Raw genomic sequence first — 14,428 nt, 5'->3', positions numbered from 1 at the left:
TCCCACTCTGCATCTCATACCCATTTTGTTCTAATTTCAACAACAAAGGAAATTTGAAGAGTCTTGGGTGTCCATTTGTAAAATTGTGAGGACACTTTGTAGGAATAACCAAAACCAGCTAGCACTACTTTGAAAGGTGGCAGGAAACCAGAGCACTCAGAAAAAAATCATGCAAACGTGAGGAGAACATTTAAATTCCACACAGACACCTAAGGCTAATATTAAAGGCAGGACTCCGGAGCTGTGAGAGGAACTGACATACCACCATATGCGTACCTTTTTTCACCTTCGTACTCTTTTTTCTTTGTAATCAAAAATCATGACCAGTGTAATGGTTCATGTAACATTCTATAGATGAATAAGGCATGAGTCATATAAATGGTTTTGATTTTGGCAAGTCAACTGTGGAAATGTATCATACTTATTTTCAAGAGCTTTGTCTGAAAACAATTTGAACAAGGTGGTCACATGGGAATGCCAAAACTATCTTTACTATACAGTAAAAAGGCCACAAGGTAAAGAACAAAGCAAAAGCAGTATGTTCTTTCTGGGTGAAATGAAATATGCCTCTAGGTTCCTAGGCACTGTGACTGAACAAACCATTTTGTTTGCTTAAGTTTCTGTCTTTAATTAGGAAATGTGATGAAAAACATGTTACAGAAGTTGTATTGTTACATTTATAATTGACTGAATTTTTGCTTCAGGTCATTTTTGCTGATTTGTGCATTGCCTTATTACATTCCAGCACTCATTAAATGATTCCTTGTATTACTCTAAAAATATTAAATAAAACATAATATTGTATAGAAACGTATTTAGACACTGGATTTAAATTGTGGGAACACATCGAACTAGAATGTTTACAGTTGCATGGAATCCTTTATGCTATGAATAAGTAAACTCCCGTCGGCGTGGAATTTAAGAAGCACCCTGCCTTATAACAAATGATAAACACGCATCATGACAATGGAGAGTAGCCAGATAATCCTGGACAACTTTTAAGATATACTTAAAAGTTGTGGTTTCTTTTGCACTGAAAATTAAAAACTTTATTCTTAACATTGACAAATTACCATTGAAAGAAAAACAATGAAAAGGAATGTAAATGGATCACTAGGAATTTGCTTACATAATGGAAAATACAGTCAATCCAAAAACTAAAATAATGCACACAGATTACTGTTAAAATGAGCCTAAGAGAAGCTTGGCAGCAGTGTACAGTAAATGTTTAACATTACCTTTAACTTCCAAAATAAGCCTTTAAATAGTAAAGGCTATGATTTACAAGACATTTACAACATTACATTTACAACTGTGAAGAGCAATCTAAGCAAAATAAAAACATTTTCCTAAAAGCAATTCAAAAGGCAAAAATATCATGATTTTTTAATAGAAAACAAAGACAAAGCTTTTCTTATGAAACATAAAATATATTGATATTTTTGCATTGTTTATGTCTTTATACAGTATGTATTACAATTACTTTGTCAAACTTTGTAATGCAACTGTGAATAAACAACTAATTTTACTAAAGACTGTAGATGATGCTACACATTTTTAAAGTGTGTTAAACATGAAATTTGCAGTTTCACAGTTAGAGATCACTATTAAAATTTACTAAGAAGTAGTAGTGAAAGATAAACCACATTTTAAAGGAGGCATGTAGATTTGAACATGAGGCACTTTTCTTCACGGAAGGTCAGGATCAGGTGTCTATCAAGTCATGTTGTTGAAGCTGATACCTTGGTTTCTTTCAAGAAATGGTAAACCCTCAGATCACCTTGTGGCTAGCAACCAAATGAACTACAGTAGATGGCCAAATCACCTCTACTCATTTGTAATCTTTCTTATATTTACATGTTCTTATGACAATGATATCATTGCTTTCAAAGTTCAGCTAATTCTATAACTTCCTAAAAGCATGTTGTGTTAAAATACTACCGTTTTTTCCACTATACTAATAGGCACGGTAGGAATTCCCTGATAAAGTGTGCCTAACCAAAGCTGCAATGCATAGCAGTATCTTACGGAAGTGCATTGCTGCCACCAAGGAAAAAAAAATCCTCACCCTTATCTCGTAATTCTGACAAAGGTATCTCGTAATTACAAGATAATTTTCTCGTAATTACGAGATAACTTTGTAATTCTTGAGTTTCTTATGTGATCACACAATAACACAATTGTCATATAGTATTATACCTAGTTACAGTTTTAAGCAGTGGAACTAATAGCACATACAGTACTATATAACTTTACTTAACAGAGCCATCATTGCTTTGATCTCTAAATCCCACAAAACTGGTCCTCATGCTTATAATGATTATGTTCAAATTTGCTAAAATTTTCATTATGACTAAACCCCAGTCGAAAGTAAATCTGTACAAATTCTGCAGCGCTGGACATTGACACGATCATTAAACTGAAAATGTCAGCCAAGCTCACGGTAGCTTCTAGATGCATTCAGTGCACAATGTACATACACTGAAGTAATCATTGCTATCTCGTAATTACGAGATAATTCGTTATATCGTAATTACAAGATACTTTTCTCGTAATTACGAGATAAGAGGGCAATTATTTTTTCCCTTGGTGGCAGCAATGGGCTTATGTAGTATCTCATGCATATACAGTATAATATATATTTCTAAAATGTGTATGCAGACAATGTTACCTTTACGGATTTGTTACGTAAACAATATATAGTTGCTGATGTGAAGAAAAAGTATTTACTTGTAAGTATTTGGCAAAAATTGGAATAAAAATGGAAATACATTTTCCATAAATAAATGTTGTTGGATATATAAATATAAATCTATGTCTAATGTTCAGACAGTAACAGAAAAGGTGTGTTCTTCAAAGACTGTACAGATGCCAAGGTGTTAGGTTGTTCAAGAAGATACATTGTCCTTCAAGTAGTTGTTGGAGTCAAATTCCCTTAGTGGTGCAATATACATTTATAGAACAAATTTAAACATAATGTATTGTACATTATGCTTTTGATGTTGCAATAACCTAATATGATGTATTATGCAGGAATATACAGTATAGATATGGGAATGTTGTCCGTAATTTAATCTAATTTCCCACTCCATTCTGAAATTTCTAGTTCTGTCCAAAAAGTACTATTTATAATTGATTCTTCTTCTGGTGTAGGAACATTTCAATAGCTTTCAGTCTAACCCTAGGACTGGGAGTCACAGTGGATGAGAAATTTCAGATACAGATGGGATAGATACTGCTTATGAGTCAGATACTGACTGAGGGAATAACAGTCTAGCTACGTGGATGAGGCTACTGGAAACTGTTTGGTATAGCCAATTCCATTTATTTTGGGTTAATAGTAAAATTGAAACTAACCATTTAATGGCTGCTCTTCTATTATGAAAGTTTTAAGCAATGGCTCTCCAGAACATATTTTGCATTATAGCAAACTGATTTACAGTAGAAAGCTACAACATTTTGGGGGTTTTGCAGATAAGCTAAAATATAGATCCTCGAAAGAAGCTGAGACATGAGGGAAACAGATGCACGTATAATAACAATATAAAACAAAGAAAGAAAAGTCATAAGATCAGCTGATTACATACAATAATAAATTCTTAAGAGAAGAGAGGTAGATGTTAATTTCTATTTACCATATAGTATAATGACAAACACCTGCCTTTCAACAAAATAACTCGTATCTGCTAAGCATTCATGGCACAAATTTCTACAAATTGTTAAGACAGTTCCATTATCTTTAAACTACCAATAATGGAAATTAAGATAAAGTTCAACTACATTATCCACTGCAAAAAAATAAATGTGAGTTAGTAGGATTTGCACATGTTTACTGTAAGAGGTTCCTTTACTAAGATTCACAAAAAGATTGTTTTTTAACTAAACAAATTTCCATCAGAGCACAGTTATTCACACACAAATCAGTATATTACCAATATGTGTTCACATATGTACACATTTTATGATTTTACATTATTGGCTTTTAAATCAGTATTAAATTCTACACCAACCAATACAAACCATCCATTCTCACAGCCATATTTAGGTTTGTCCTGTTAGAAAGTTTGAGATTTTTATGTGCTCTTGCTGTTTATCTTCACCCAAAGGTATCCACATGAAATGTGATATTTATCCAGTGTATCTCTGCAGGACCTAATAATAAATTATATTAGATTACTATAATTAACATTTTAGCTTTTAACAATGGCTCCATTAGGTCATAAAAATTAAAAGATCTACCTTATTGTTACAATGACAAATTTTAGGATAACAGCCCAACATGACTAGTATAGGAACAAGTAATAGTTTTATTCCATGCTGAAAAAAGAAGAAAGAAAACACAACGTTTCGGTTGTGGAGCCTTCTTCGGGTGTTTTCTTTCTTCTTTTTTTCAGCATGGAATAAACCTATTACTTGCTCCTTTGCAGCCTACGCATGCTGATGCAGCTACCCACCATGACTAGTATAGGCAGAGTATCACTGGCATATCATTAATTTATGGCATTTAAATTTACAGTTAAAATTAATGATCAATTTTGTGGGACTGCAAACACACCTTAAGACATATTTTGAAAATAGTTGAAAGTCTGTGTATTAAATTATAAAAACAAATTGACTGGAAGACCATTTATGCATCACTCAGGTTCACTTTTTTGGTTTTGTTTATTGCATATAAATATATGAAATCAAAAGGTGTGGTGAATTTCCTCTTTAGTGAAAAGATGCACAAAAATATTTTACAGGTCAGAAGTAACAAAACATGGTCAAGTTTAAAAGACATTGGACTATTTATAATTTCTTTCAGAACAACTGAAGAACATTTAGAACAACTTTGTCAAGAACATTCTAAAGCAAATGATTTTTAAATCTTTTAAACATTGTGTACAAAATACAATCATTGTTTTCTCATTTACAGTATCTAAGAAAAGATTCTCTTTTATCTGCTTTTATATACAGTACTAACTTACAATTAACAAAGATATCAAGGTATTATAAGAAATGCAAAATTACTTACCTTTCAATTAAGGAAATTAAGATTTTCTGTGTCTTGTAGTTGTACCATCAGACACACCATTGGTTTCTTCCTTTTTTCTGTTAGAACATAAAAGCATTTATTTTATTATTTTTAGGATGAAGTAGGTAGTTTTCTATCTTTTTGTTTCAATTACTATCATTTGCACCATACATGCATTACTATGTGGCCATCCACTAGGCATAAAGACGAGGCAGTTTAATGAAAAATACTTACAGTTTTTCAGTTAGTTCAATATCTGCTTCTTTATCTAAAAAATAAATAATGTCAGTTACATTACGTGTAGTGGTTTTGGTATTTTGAAATGGTTGTCTGAAAATAAACAGAGTATATTGTCTAAAAAATAAAAATAAATATTTAATAACAACCATAAATAAAGTTGTTTAGAAAATAAAAGTATTCCCTTCTTATGTTACTTGATAGTTGCAATGACATTTTAAACATTTCAATTCAAAGCTGTATGCATCTACTGTAGGAATTCCAGTGATTAAGACTTAAACCATAGTTATACCACAGTGTTGTATTCTATGCAAGCTTCAGGCAATTATTTTCTACATACCATTTGCTTTTGACACTAAATGTGGATTCAAGGTCATGGAATTAATTTAACCTGATTTAACTTAATTTAACTTGTGGGGAAGCAAGTTATACCTCAGTGCACAAAAATCTACTAATGTCCTTAACAATCAAACTTTTTAAAATATTATGCATATAATTGGACAGTTACCAGTGAAATTGAGAAACTTTGTTTTATACAGGAATAATAATTATGTCTTCATCATCAAGTATTTGCGAATGAATATGTAAACAGTTGTCTGTGGGACTTTTCTTTTGTCTATGAATTTTCTCACCTGTGAGAGTTTTCTTCTTCTTGCCTCTGTGCTCACAGATGAGAATTATAGACACAACAATAATGACCTCTGCGGCAAGGGCCAAGAAAGGCTTGAGGGGCTCCATGTAGCTTAAGACTCTTAGATGAATGTCGCCCTCACTTGACCCAATTTCGTACACTGCACTGCATCGGAAGATTCCAGCATCCTTCTCTGTCAATTCTTGTATTGTAATGGTAGATTTTGACCCATGTGTGTCATTATATAGTTCAAGTTTGAACCGTTGAGGATCTATTGTTTCATTGATAATGATCTGAAATAAGAATAAAAACATAAATACAGCAAGACCGGTTCATTGTTTGTGAGCTAAATGTTAACATTTGTCTTAAATTTCCCTCTTAGGAATGAAAGTATTTTGAATCAAATTGAATTCAATGGAGCATTGCTTAAACTTCAATGAAAACCAAAGAACACACTGTTACACATTGAGGGGTGAGTGTGCACAGGATACATCATGTAAAATACAACAAATTGGGATTGAACAGTGATTTGCCTTGACTTCATTAAGGCTGAAATTGCATCAGTTCAGTGGGGCCTCAGAAAAATCTATGAGCACCAGCAAACTGTCCATCCCCAAAATGCATTCTTTGTACAAACCTGTTATGACACGGTTTGTTCAGGCTGACAGTGATTTATGGAAACTGTCGGATACTGCCAAGGAAAGAGGGAAAAATTGGCAGAGAGAAAAAGTATTAAAAAGCCAGGAGGCAGAGCTGAATCCAGGCAGGGAAATAAGCCACAGGGAAGTTTCAGGCAGAACAGGGTCAAGGCAAGTTCTGGTAACGGACAGTCAAGGTTGGAAGTCAGGAGCAGGGTTTATTCTGGATTAACTTCATAAGAACCAAAAGATGCAAGGACTGTTCAGATCATAATGTTCTTTGGTAAGCTCAAATGACAGAGGGTCTTCCTCATGGCAGTTCAGGTGTTTTAGAGATGGTAAGGTTAATTAGATGATGAGATGGTTTGGAAGTAAGAGGGGCAAATTGGCACACAACTTGATCATGTAGTAATTGGAGCACCACAAGGACTGCATCCATTCAAGGAAGAACTGCACCCCCAAGGCTACTGTGCATTGTGAGCCACATCCATAAACAGTAAAGTCAATGAAGGCTTAAGACATAGATCATTTAAAATGACCAGAGTGACCAGTGACCAGAGTGTGGTGAAGACACCTGAAGATTGGGGATCGAGGGTGAGAAAAAGGAAAGAGCCCTGAAGAAATGGTGAAAGGTTGCCCTGAAGTGAAGCCAGGAAGGTGGTAGGGATGAGTGGAGTCAAAGAAAAGGCCAGTGTACAGGATCGTTCATAGGACAGGAATGGGGCTGCTAGTCTGAGGGAAGGTGACTGCATGGAGAGAGCCGTGGGTATTACGAACGAGTAGTTATGAACCCTGTGCAGGTTGCTGAGAGAGTCAGATGCCTACAAGTCTGAGAGGAGCGAGGCAGCAGAGTGGTTGGTAGTTCCAGGCGAGGGGTCGGAGTCCAGTTGGAGAAGGCCGCAAGGCAAACAATTCCAAAAAGGGGCAAGACGAAAGGGTTGTCAAGAGGTCCAAGGCAAGAGGTCAGAGTCCGGTAGGAGAAGACGATGAGTCAAACAATTCCAAAAAGGGGTGAAACGAAAGAGTAGTCAAAAGGTCCAAAGCTAAAAAGGTCTATTTGTCGGTAGCCAGAGGTTCGAGCACGTTGCAAGCTCAGGTGGCGGATAGATTCCTAATACTGAGCGAGGACTAGGAGTGAACGTAGGGTTTAAATACTGAGGGACAAGGAGATTGAATAATGAGGGTCAATTGGTGCCAGCTGTACTTGTAACAGTGGGGGGGTGGAAGATGGAGGCTGCACCTGAAGTGAGAGGGATGATTGACGGAGAGGAGGAGGCCAGCAGAATGAGCAACAAGCAATAGGCCCTTGAGTTCAGAAGCCTGGACACTCAGCCCGTCAACCAGAATTGGGGACCCTCATCTCTCACGGTGTTGTCTTCAACAGAAGACAGCAGAAGTCTGACATTCCAGGGCGGGATGACTGCCCGCAAAAAGCCACTGAAACTTCAGTCACCCACACTGGAGAATGATGGAGAGAGTGGAGGCATTACTACAACTAGGCAGAAAAATGGAGTCGGGAATGAACAAAGACACAGGTCCACCAATGCATTGCTTCAGCATTAAATTGGGACACAGAGCAATTAAATAACTGAAAATTGCTTATTAGGACAGATCACCAGAAGGGGACCTGGTCAGCAGTGGCAAGTCCTGCAAATCCATGAGCCCCCATGAGAATGCAATGGTTTTTCAAGGCAAGCACAGACTGAGAGATACCACAGAACAGAAGTCATAACTGAAATAACTTACCATCCCACCTTTAAAACTCCAATACCATTATCCTGAAACTAGCATGTTAAATAAAATCATATTGTATGTGACATTCGTGAAAACCTTACCTGTTTATTGCCATGAATTTTGTACCAAATCCAGTTGTCTGGGACATGTTTACTTTTGCAGTACATCACCACTGAATCTCGTACATAGCTAACAATTGGCTTATCTTTTCCTTCAGTGTCAGGCACTTGAAAACAGACAAAACATGAAATACATATAAAATAAGGAAACTGAGAGTGAGGCAGTTACACAACCCAAATTCCAAATTTCGCAAATCAAGAATGCATAGGAGAATAGAGACTTTACCTCTATATGAACCCATTTCTCAATGCCATTGTTGAAATCTATTTGTGATGAGAGGTAGTGAAAACTGAAATAAATATGTTGAACTACGATGTTCATTTTTAAGTGTTTTTGTCTACATGCATATTTCTGAGCCTTACTGTAATGCTTTGTCAATATTAGGTAGTATTTATTTTGCAAACATATTGCTGGATTACTGCACACTGTTTATGAGATTATAAAATGTTAAAAAATTATACCATCAACAAATTATTTATTGAATTTATTTTAGTTGTTACACAAAGCCAACAATGATAACAAGACTAAAGGCATAATGCAAAACTGTGGCAACCTAACCTACACACTGCAGTATAATATAATTTAAATGTTATTATTTTTTGTGGCTGTAACATTGTTGGAGCCTATACCACCAAACTTATGTTGATTAATAAGTAATCTATGCTTTAAACATATAGTACTTGCTGATTATGCAAGAATGTTTAGTGTTTTTATTATTTGTATATAATATAATAATTCTTTATTTTTATATCCTTAAGACAAAATATCCTTTGTCTTTTAACAATATTAATTTATTACACACATAAATGAAACACAAATATCTTCCATTTATTGCACAAATGATCACGAACATACATTTTTACATGATCTATAGTACTGACCTTTAATGACAAACGTGGCTATGGCTGGAGGTTTAAGGTCAAATACACAGGAATAATTACCCAGATGACTATTGTTGGTAATGTGGAACCTGCAATATAGGATATGATAGCTTTAACATACACAGTATTTTGTGCACAATCTATGCTTAATGTAATATACTGCACTGTATACAGTATATCCATATCAAGAAGGATATAATTACAGTATATGCTCATGGGAACTGCAAGAATAAAAGTTCTGTTTTCAATAATACAGAAACAATTTTAAATGGGAAGAGGGGCCATGCAAAGGAGTCCATGTACAATATGTATGGTCCTGAAGTATAGCTTTCACAGTATACAGTTTGTGCAATGGGGCAGTTAATCCAACCAGTCCCTGAAGACCCAGGTAATTTGACTCCTGTAGATCTGTAGTGAATGTTAGTTATTAGTCTCCATAACAACACAAACTAAGTCTATACAAGGTAGCTAAACATCTGCCAAAAAAGGTTTTTCTCTCTCTGTGTCATACATGAAACAGGAAGGGTGAGAACCTTACAGATCTTACGAAATCAAAAGAAATTCATAATGCAAAAGGCTGCAGAGAAGACAAACGTATTTGTTTTGGGAAATTAAACTTACAGTACATACAGAACACCAAGGAAATAATGGAGATTTAAGTGCTTAAATGTTTTAAACATAGGATCTAATGGATCCAAGTTACTGTGTATAGAATACAAATTATCTTTGGATATTTTAATGATTCATCATAAAAACTGGCATGGATTAAACTGAATATTGTTTCCAATTTGACTTTGTACAGTATGGAAAACTTAGAAGTATGGTTTCTGTTCAGGAAAGCTTACAAGTTTAATATTCCTGATTGTTCTCATACTGTATGTTTTATATCCACTCACCACAAAATAATAACTTAAATTTTTGAAGGTGGTTATTATCAGTGGTATTGTTCTTAATTTATTTAAGTAATAATGTACACTTAAAATATACAGGTATTAAAATATAATGTTATATTTTCTGAATCTCTCTCACACACACTTATGTACAAGTTCAGGTGGGTAGCTGCGTCAGCATGCATAGGCTGCAAAGGAACAAGTAATAGGTTTATTCCATGCTGAAAAGAGAAGAAAGAAAACACAACATTTCGGCTGTGGAGCCTTCTTCAGGTGTGACGCCTGAAGAAGGCTCCACAGCCGAAACGTTATGTTTTCCTTCTTCTCTTTTCAGCATAGAATAAACCTATAACTTGTTCCTTGACTTACTGTAGATATTGTTGACCCATAGATATTCTACCACTTTAGCCACTGAACTTGCACAGTTCTTTCAAAGTTGCCTTTGGCCTTCTGCTGACATCTCTAATCAATGTCCTTCTTGCCTGGCTGCTCTATATGGAGGCACAGAGAGATCCAGGCAGAGCTTTACAATTCTTAATTATAAGTATCACCTCATTTATATAAATGCAAGACAATATACCATATACTGCAGTACAATTCATTGCTTGCTCCCACTATTAACTGAATGTAACATTTTCCGTTTTTAAACAAAATGTTGTTTAAAAATTGCAAATTCTTACCAGCACGATGTTTGCCTGGTTTCAAAATGTATACAAAGTCTTTAAGTCACTAGACAGCAGCTTTGACAAACTCCCCGAGACATACTGTATGACAAGAGAATTTGGATCCAAGTTCCTCTATAAATTAGTACAGGAAAGATTAGTGGTTATCTATTCTCCCATTAGTAAAGTTGTGACAAGGTTAATGCATTGAGCGTAATGCATTAAAGGCTTAGTTTTGGGGGTGAGAGTTAGTAGCTGGGTTAGTTTTACAGTCAAGACGTAAGTGGCTGATTAGGCTTAGTGCCCATTCAAGAGTTCAAGCTAAGACAACATGTAAGGTTATGGCGGCAGGAAATGGAAAGGCAAGTAGATTACAGACCCATGCAATGGGTGGGAAGGTTTATTACACTAAGGGGTGGTCCTGCTTCAGCTCCGATTCCACATTTCCCCAGAGAGAAGAGAGGGTTTTAATGTGTGTAGGCCTTCCTATAACATACCACAGGTGCAAGAAACAGGATCCATTGGTTTAAGTAAGGCAGGCTTTTTGCATTAAAAATTGGCTTATTATAAAGAACAAGTCTCTTAGAGAACAACATGGCAAAGATACAACATGAATTTACACAATTCCCATTTGCAGGTCAACACGCAGCATTTTACCCTGTTTTGGTATGCTTATGAAAAAATAACTAACTTGCAGTTCTTCCCATTAAGCATTTAATGAATACATTTAAAATTAACAGATTTCAGTCCCTTGTTTATTAATGTATAAGAAACCTTTGGTGCCTGACACACTGACGATACAGCACTCATGTTCATGCATTTCTGTCTGATTGACTTTTTTAAACCAAGGTCAGACATCCAGAAAGCTTAAATACTCCTATAACACATATGGTGGTGGTGGTTGAGTGCCATCGAGTCGGTATCAACTCATGGCGACCCTATGGATAGTTCCACTGTCACTATCCATAGAGTTTTCACATTTCTCAAAAATATTTTTCTATGCACCAGAATTACCTATTTTTATTTGATTTAAAATAAAAGTGACCCATGGGCTCATACTGATATTATTGCCTCTCAAAATAAAGTAACCAGCTCTGGTGAAGAATAAGAAAGATTCCCAACATACAGTAAAACCCTAAAATCATCATAATTATTATTTCTTATACAGTACCAAGATTATCTGCCTCTCATCTAGGTAAACCTTTGGCTGTACCTCAAATATCTGTTAAAGGCTTTCTGAATATGATCATATAAGCCAAACACTGGCACCTTTAACTAGTTATTGGACCATGTATCTTTAATCATTGTAAATGTCTTCATTTTTCCTGAATAGTAAGGATCATAGATTTCTATTGCCTCAATTGGAAATTTCTTCAATTGTCTTCAGCTATTTAAAATGGGCAATGGTGGAGGATGACTTCTTAATTTCTAGACTTATCAGTTAATTAAACTTCTTCCTATTCCTTTCTTTTCTGACTAAGGGGAAAAAGGGCAATTTACTTTCCTAAACTAGTGTAACCATAACAAATTGTCTACCAGTTGAAATACCCTTATAAAATGATAATATACTTACGTATTTTGAAGGTAATGTTGCTTATTTTTCCAAGTTATATTAACCCGAGTAGAAGGAATCTCTTTGCCATCTTTTCTCCAATATCCAATAATTGTATTTCTGACATGAGGAAGGCCACGTAAATCACATGAAAGCTCCAGCCTGGTGAATTGTGTAATATCTACTTCTCTTTTCAACCAGGCATTAGTGTATCCTAAAAAAAAATAAATATCTGGTCATCAGGATTGCATCTTGTTAAAGTGGTTGTGATGTATGGAAGGCAGGCGACATGATGAATGTAGAGGAAATGTACAAGCTAGAATTCATGAATGGCAGAAACTGGGCCTTCACCTCCTTTCAAACTTTTCACACTGGCGACAGCATAAAAGCATTGATAACATTTCTTGACTGCTTTAGAGAATTATTCTATGTATAATAAAATAAATGCATATATGTGAGTTAGTTGTGGTTTTAGAACATTTATTTAATCTTTGTTCCTAGGAGGGAAACAAGCCTTCCAAGTTAAAAAAAAAATCTATTTTTATGCCCACTCTCAAACACCACAATACACCAGTCATGTAAGTGAGAGCACACACTGTACTTTGTTCACATTTAATTGAAGTCTCTCAAATACATTGAAAAGAGGAAACCCTTTACATTACTAACTAGAACATTAACTTCCTCGAAAGCACATTAGAATTAAACTGTCCAATACACTAGAATGATGTGTATGCAAATACATCTGTACCTTCAACAACTAGGTTGCTGACTACGGGGACATCTTCAGAAACATTCTTCTTTGTTGATTCCTTCTCAACTGTGTAATCTGAAAGATAAGTGACAAGAAATACCATATTCAGTAAGCAGCTACACACGTGAAGAAAGCAAGTTACTTTTCTACAAAAAAATAAGTTAATAAAACAATCTTTCTTATGTTTCTTTTTTGCCTGTTAAATACATAGAACATGTTAATTTGCTTCTGCAAGAGAACATTATTTTGGGCTCCCAGCAATTGAATTATCATTTCCTGATTTAAAAAATTAAACACTGATGGAAAATGAACTTCACAATGATTCCTTACAACATTACTCATCCTGGTGAGTAATGGCACTTTTGTGGCCAGTTTCTTAAGACACAGAAACTTCATGAACTATTTATTTGCAGTAGCTTCCCACAGTAATAATGCCTGCAAGTCATGATTATAAAAGCTGTGTAGCAATTAATGGCCTGTTAACAAATTACCTGTTCATACAGGCAAGGGCTGTATAACAAATGAGCAACACCCATTTTCCAGCTGTCTAGTAAAAATAAAACATATTGTATCACAATAATCAGTGATGATGTACACAGAGGTTCTTTAAAAGGCTTAGGCATCAGTTCATCCCTTCTCCAGCTGCTGTCAAGGTCATCTCAAAATCAACTTTAAAAGATAGCTTTCTAATACAAAACCCCCTTCTTTGTATATGGTGATTTACCTGATGTGACCCCAGTATCAGATAAGATGACCAGAAAGATTCCAAATGCCTGGAAGACCCATACAGAGAGCATGTTCCCTGCAGTGTTTGTGGCTTCTGCTGCAGTCAGTGAGTCGCAATGATGAGTGTGAGCCTCTCTTTCGAAATTCTACTCCCCAGACAGTGTTTTTTTTTCCTTCCTGACCTTGGTGACGCAGAAGAGGGGATGTCTGCTCATGATGAATTATTAAGATGAATAGCCGCACAGACTGAGGAAAACAAAGCCTTTTCTTTATGTCAAGGCTTGCATTACACCTCTGGTAATAAAAAAAACCTGCAGTTATTTACTGTAAATGCTCAAAAAATTATATATGTACACATCATGTGTAAATATCGCGACATCAGTGTCATCGTGACAATAGACAAAGATCTCTGCATTCATTCTAGATAAATATTCAGACAAATTCGCAAAGCTGAAATTGAACGTCAGAAGCTCACATTTGATAACCATCACAAATATAATATAATAGTTAGATTAACTGGAATATTATTTGAGAGTTATATTGTAAACAGTAAAAACCACTATACAGTACATAAATATATTAATACAATCAC

The 14,428-nt window shown here is 35.2% G+C and overlaps 1 protein-coding gene across 1 annotated transcript; it reads right to left on the bottom strand.

Moving 5' to 3' along the window:
- Positions 1-1,022: 1,022 nt before the first annotated feature.
- On the bottom strand, positions 1,023-13,957 carry emb (embigin). Its single transcript, XM_088910733.1, has 9 exons — positions 13,835-13,957; positions 13,108-13,185; positions 12,381-12,573; positions 9,256-9,344; positions 8,356-8,480; positions 5,884-6,175; positions 5,249-5,282; positions 5,015-5,091; positions 1,023-4,152 (listed from the first exon to the last, which is right to left on the bottom strand). Exons 1-8 carry the CDS (start codon positions 13,905-13,907, stop codon positions 5,031-5,033), a joined length of 945 nt encoding a protein of 314 aa, XP_088766859.1. The 5' UTR covers positions 13,908-13,957; the 3' UTR covers positions 1,023-4,152; positions 5,015-5,030.
- Positions 13,958-14,428: the final 471 nt, after the last annotated feature.

This window comes from Atractosteus spatula, chromosome 3 (genome assembly GCF_055471065.1).
Source record: "Atractosteus spatula isolate fAtrSpa1 chromosome 3, fAtrSpa1.hap1, whole genome shotgun sequence".
Taxonomy (NCBI): Eukaryota; Metazoa; Chordata; class Actinopteri; order Semionotiformes; family Lepisosteidae; genus Atractosteus; species Atractosteus spatula.
The sequence above is the reverse complement of the archived record's forward strand: the minus strand, read 5'-3'. Positions and strand labels throughout refer to the sequence as shown.

Excerpts from the sequence above, each read along its gene's own strand:
- emb (XM_088910733.1), bottom strand. The coding sequence starts at position 13,907 with ATGCTCTCTGTATGGGTCTTCCAGGCATTTGGAATCTTTCTGGTCATC. Across the intron at positions 8,481-9,255 it reads AGCCACGTTTGTCATTAAAG|TGCCTGACACTGAAGGAAAA; the intron begins GTCAGTACTATA and ends TCTGTTTTCAAG. Across the intron at positions 6,176-8,355 it reads AAATTCATGGCAATAAACAG|ATCATTATCAATGAAACAAT; the intron begins GTAAGGTTTTCA and ends TTCTTATTTCAG.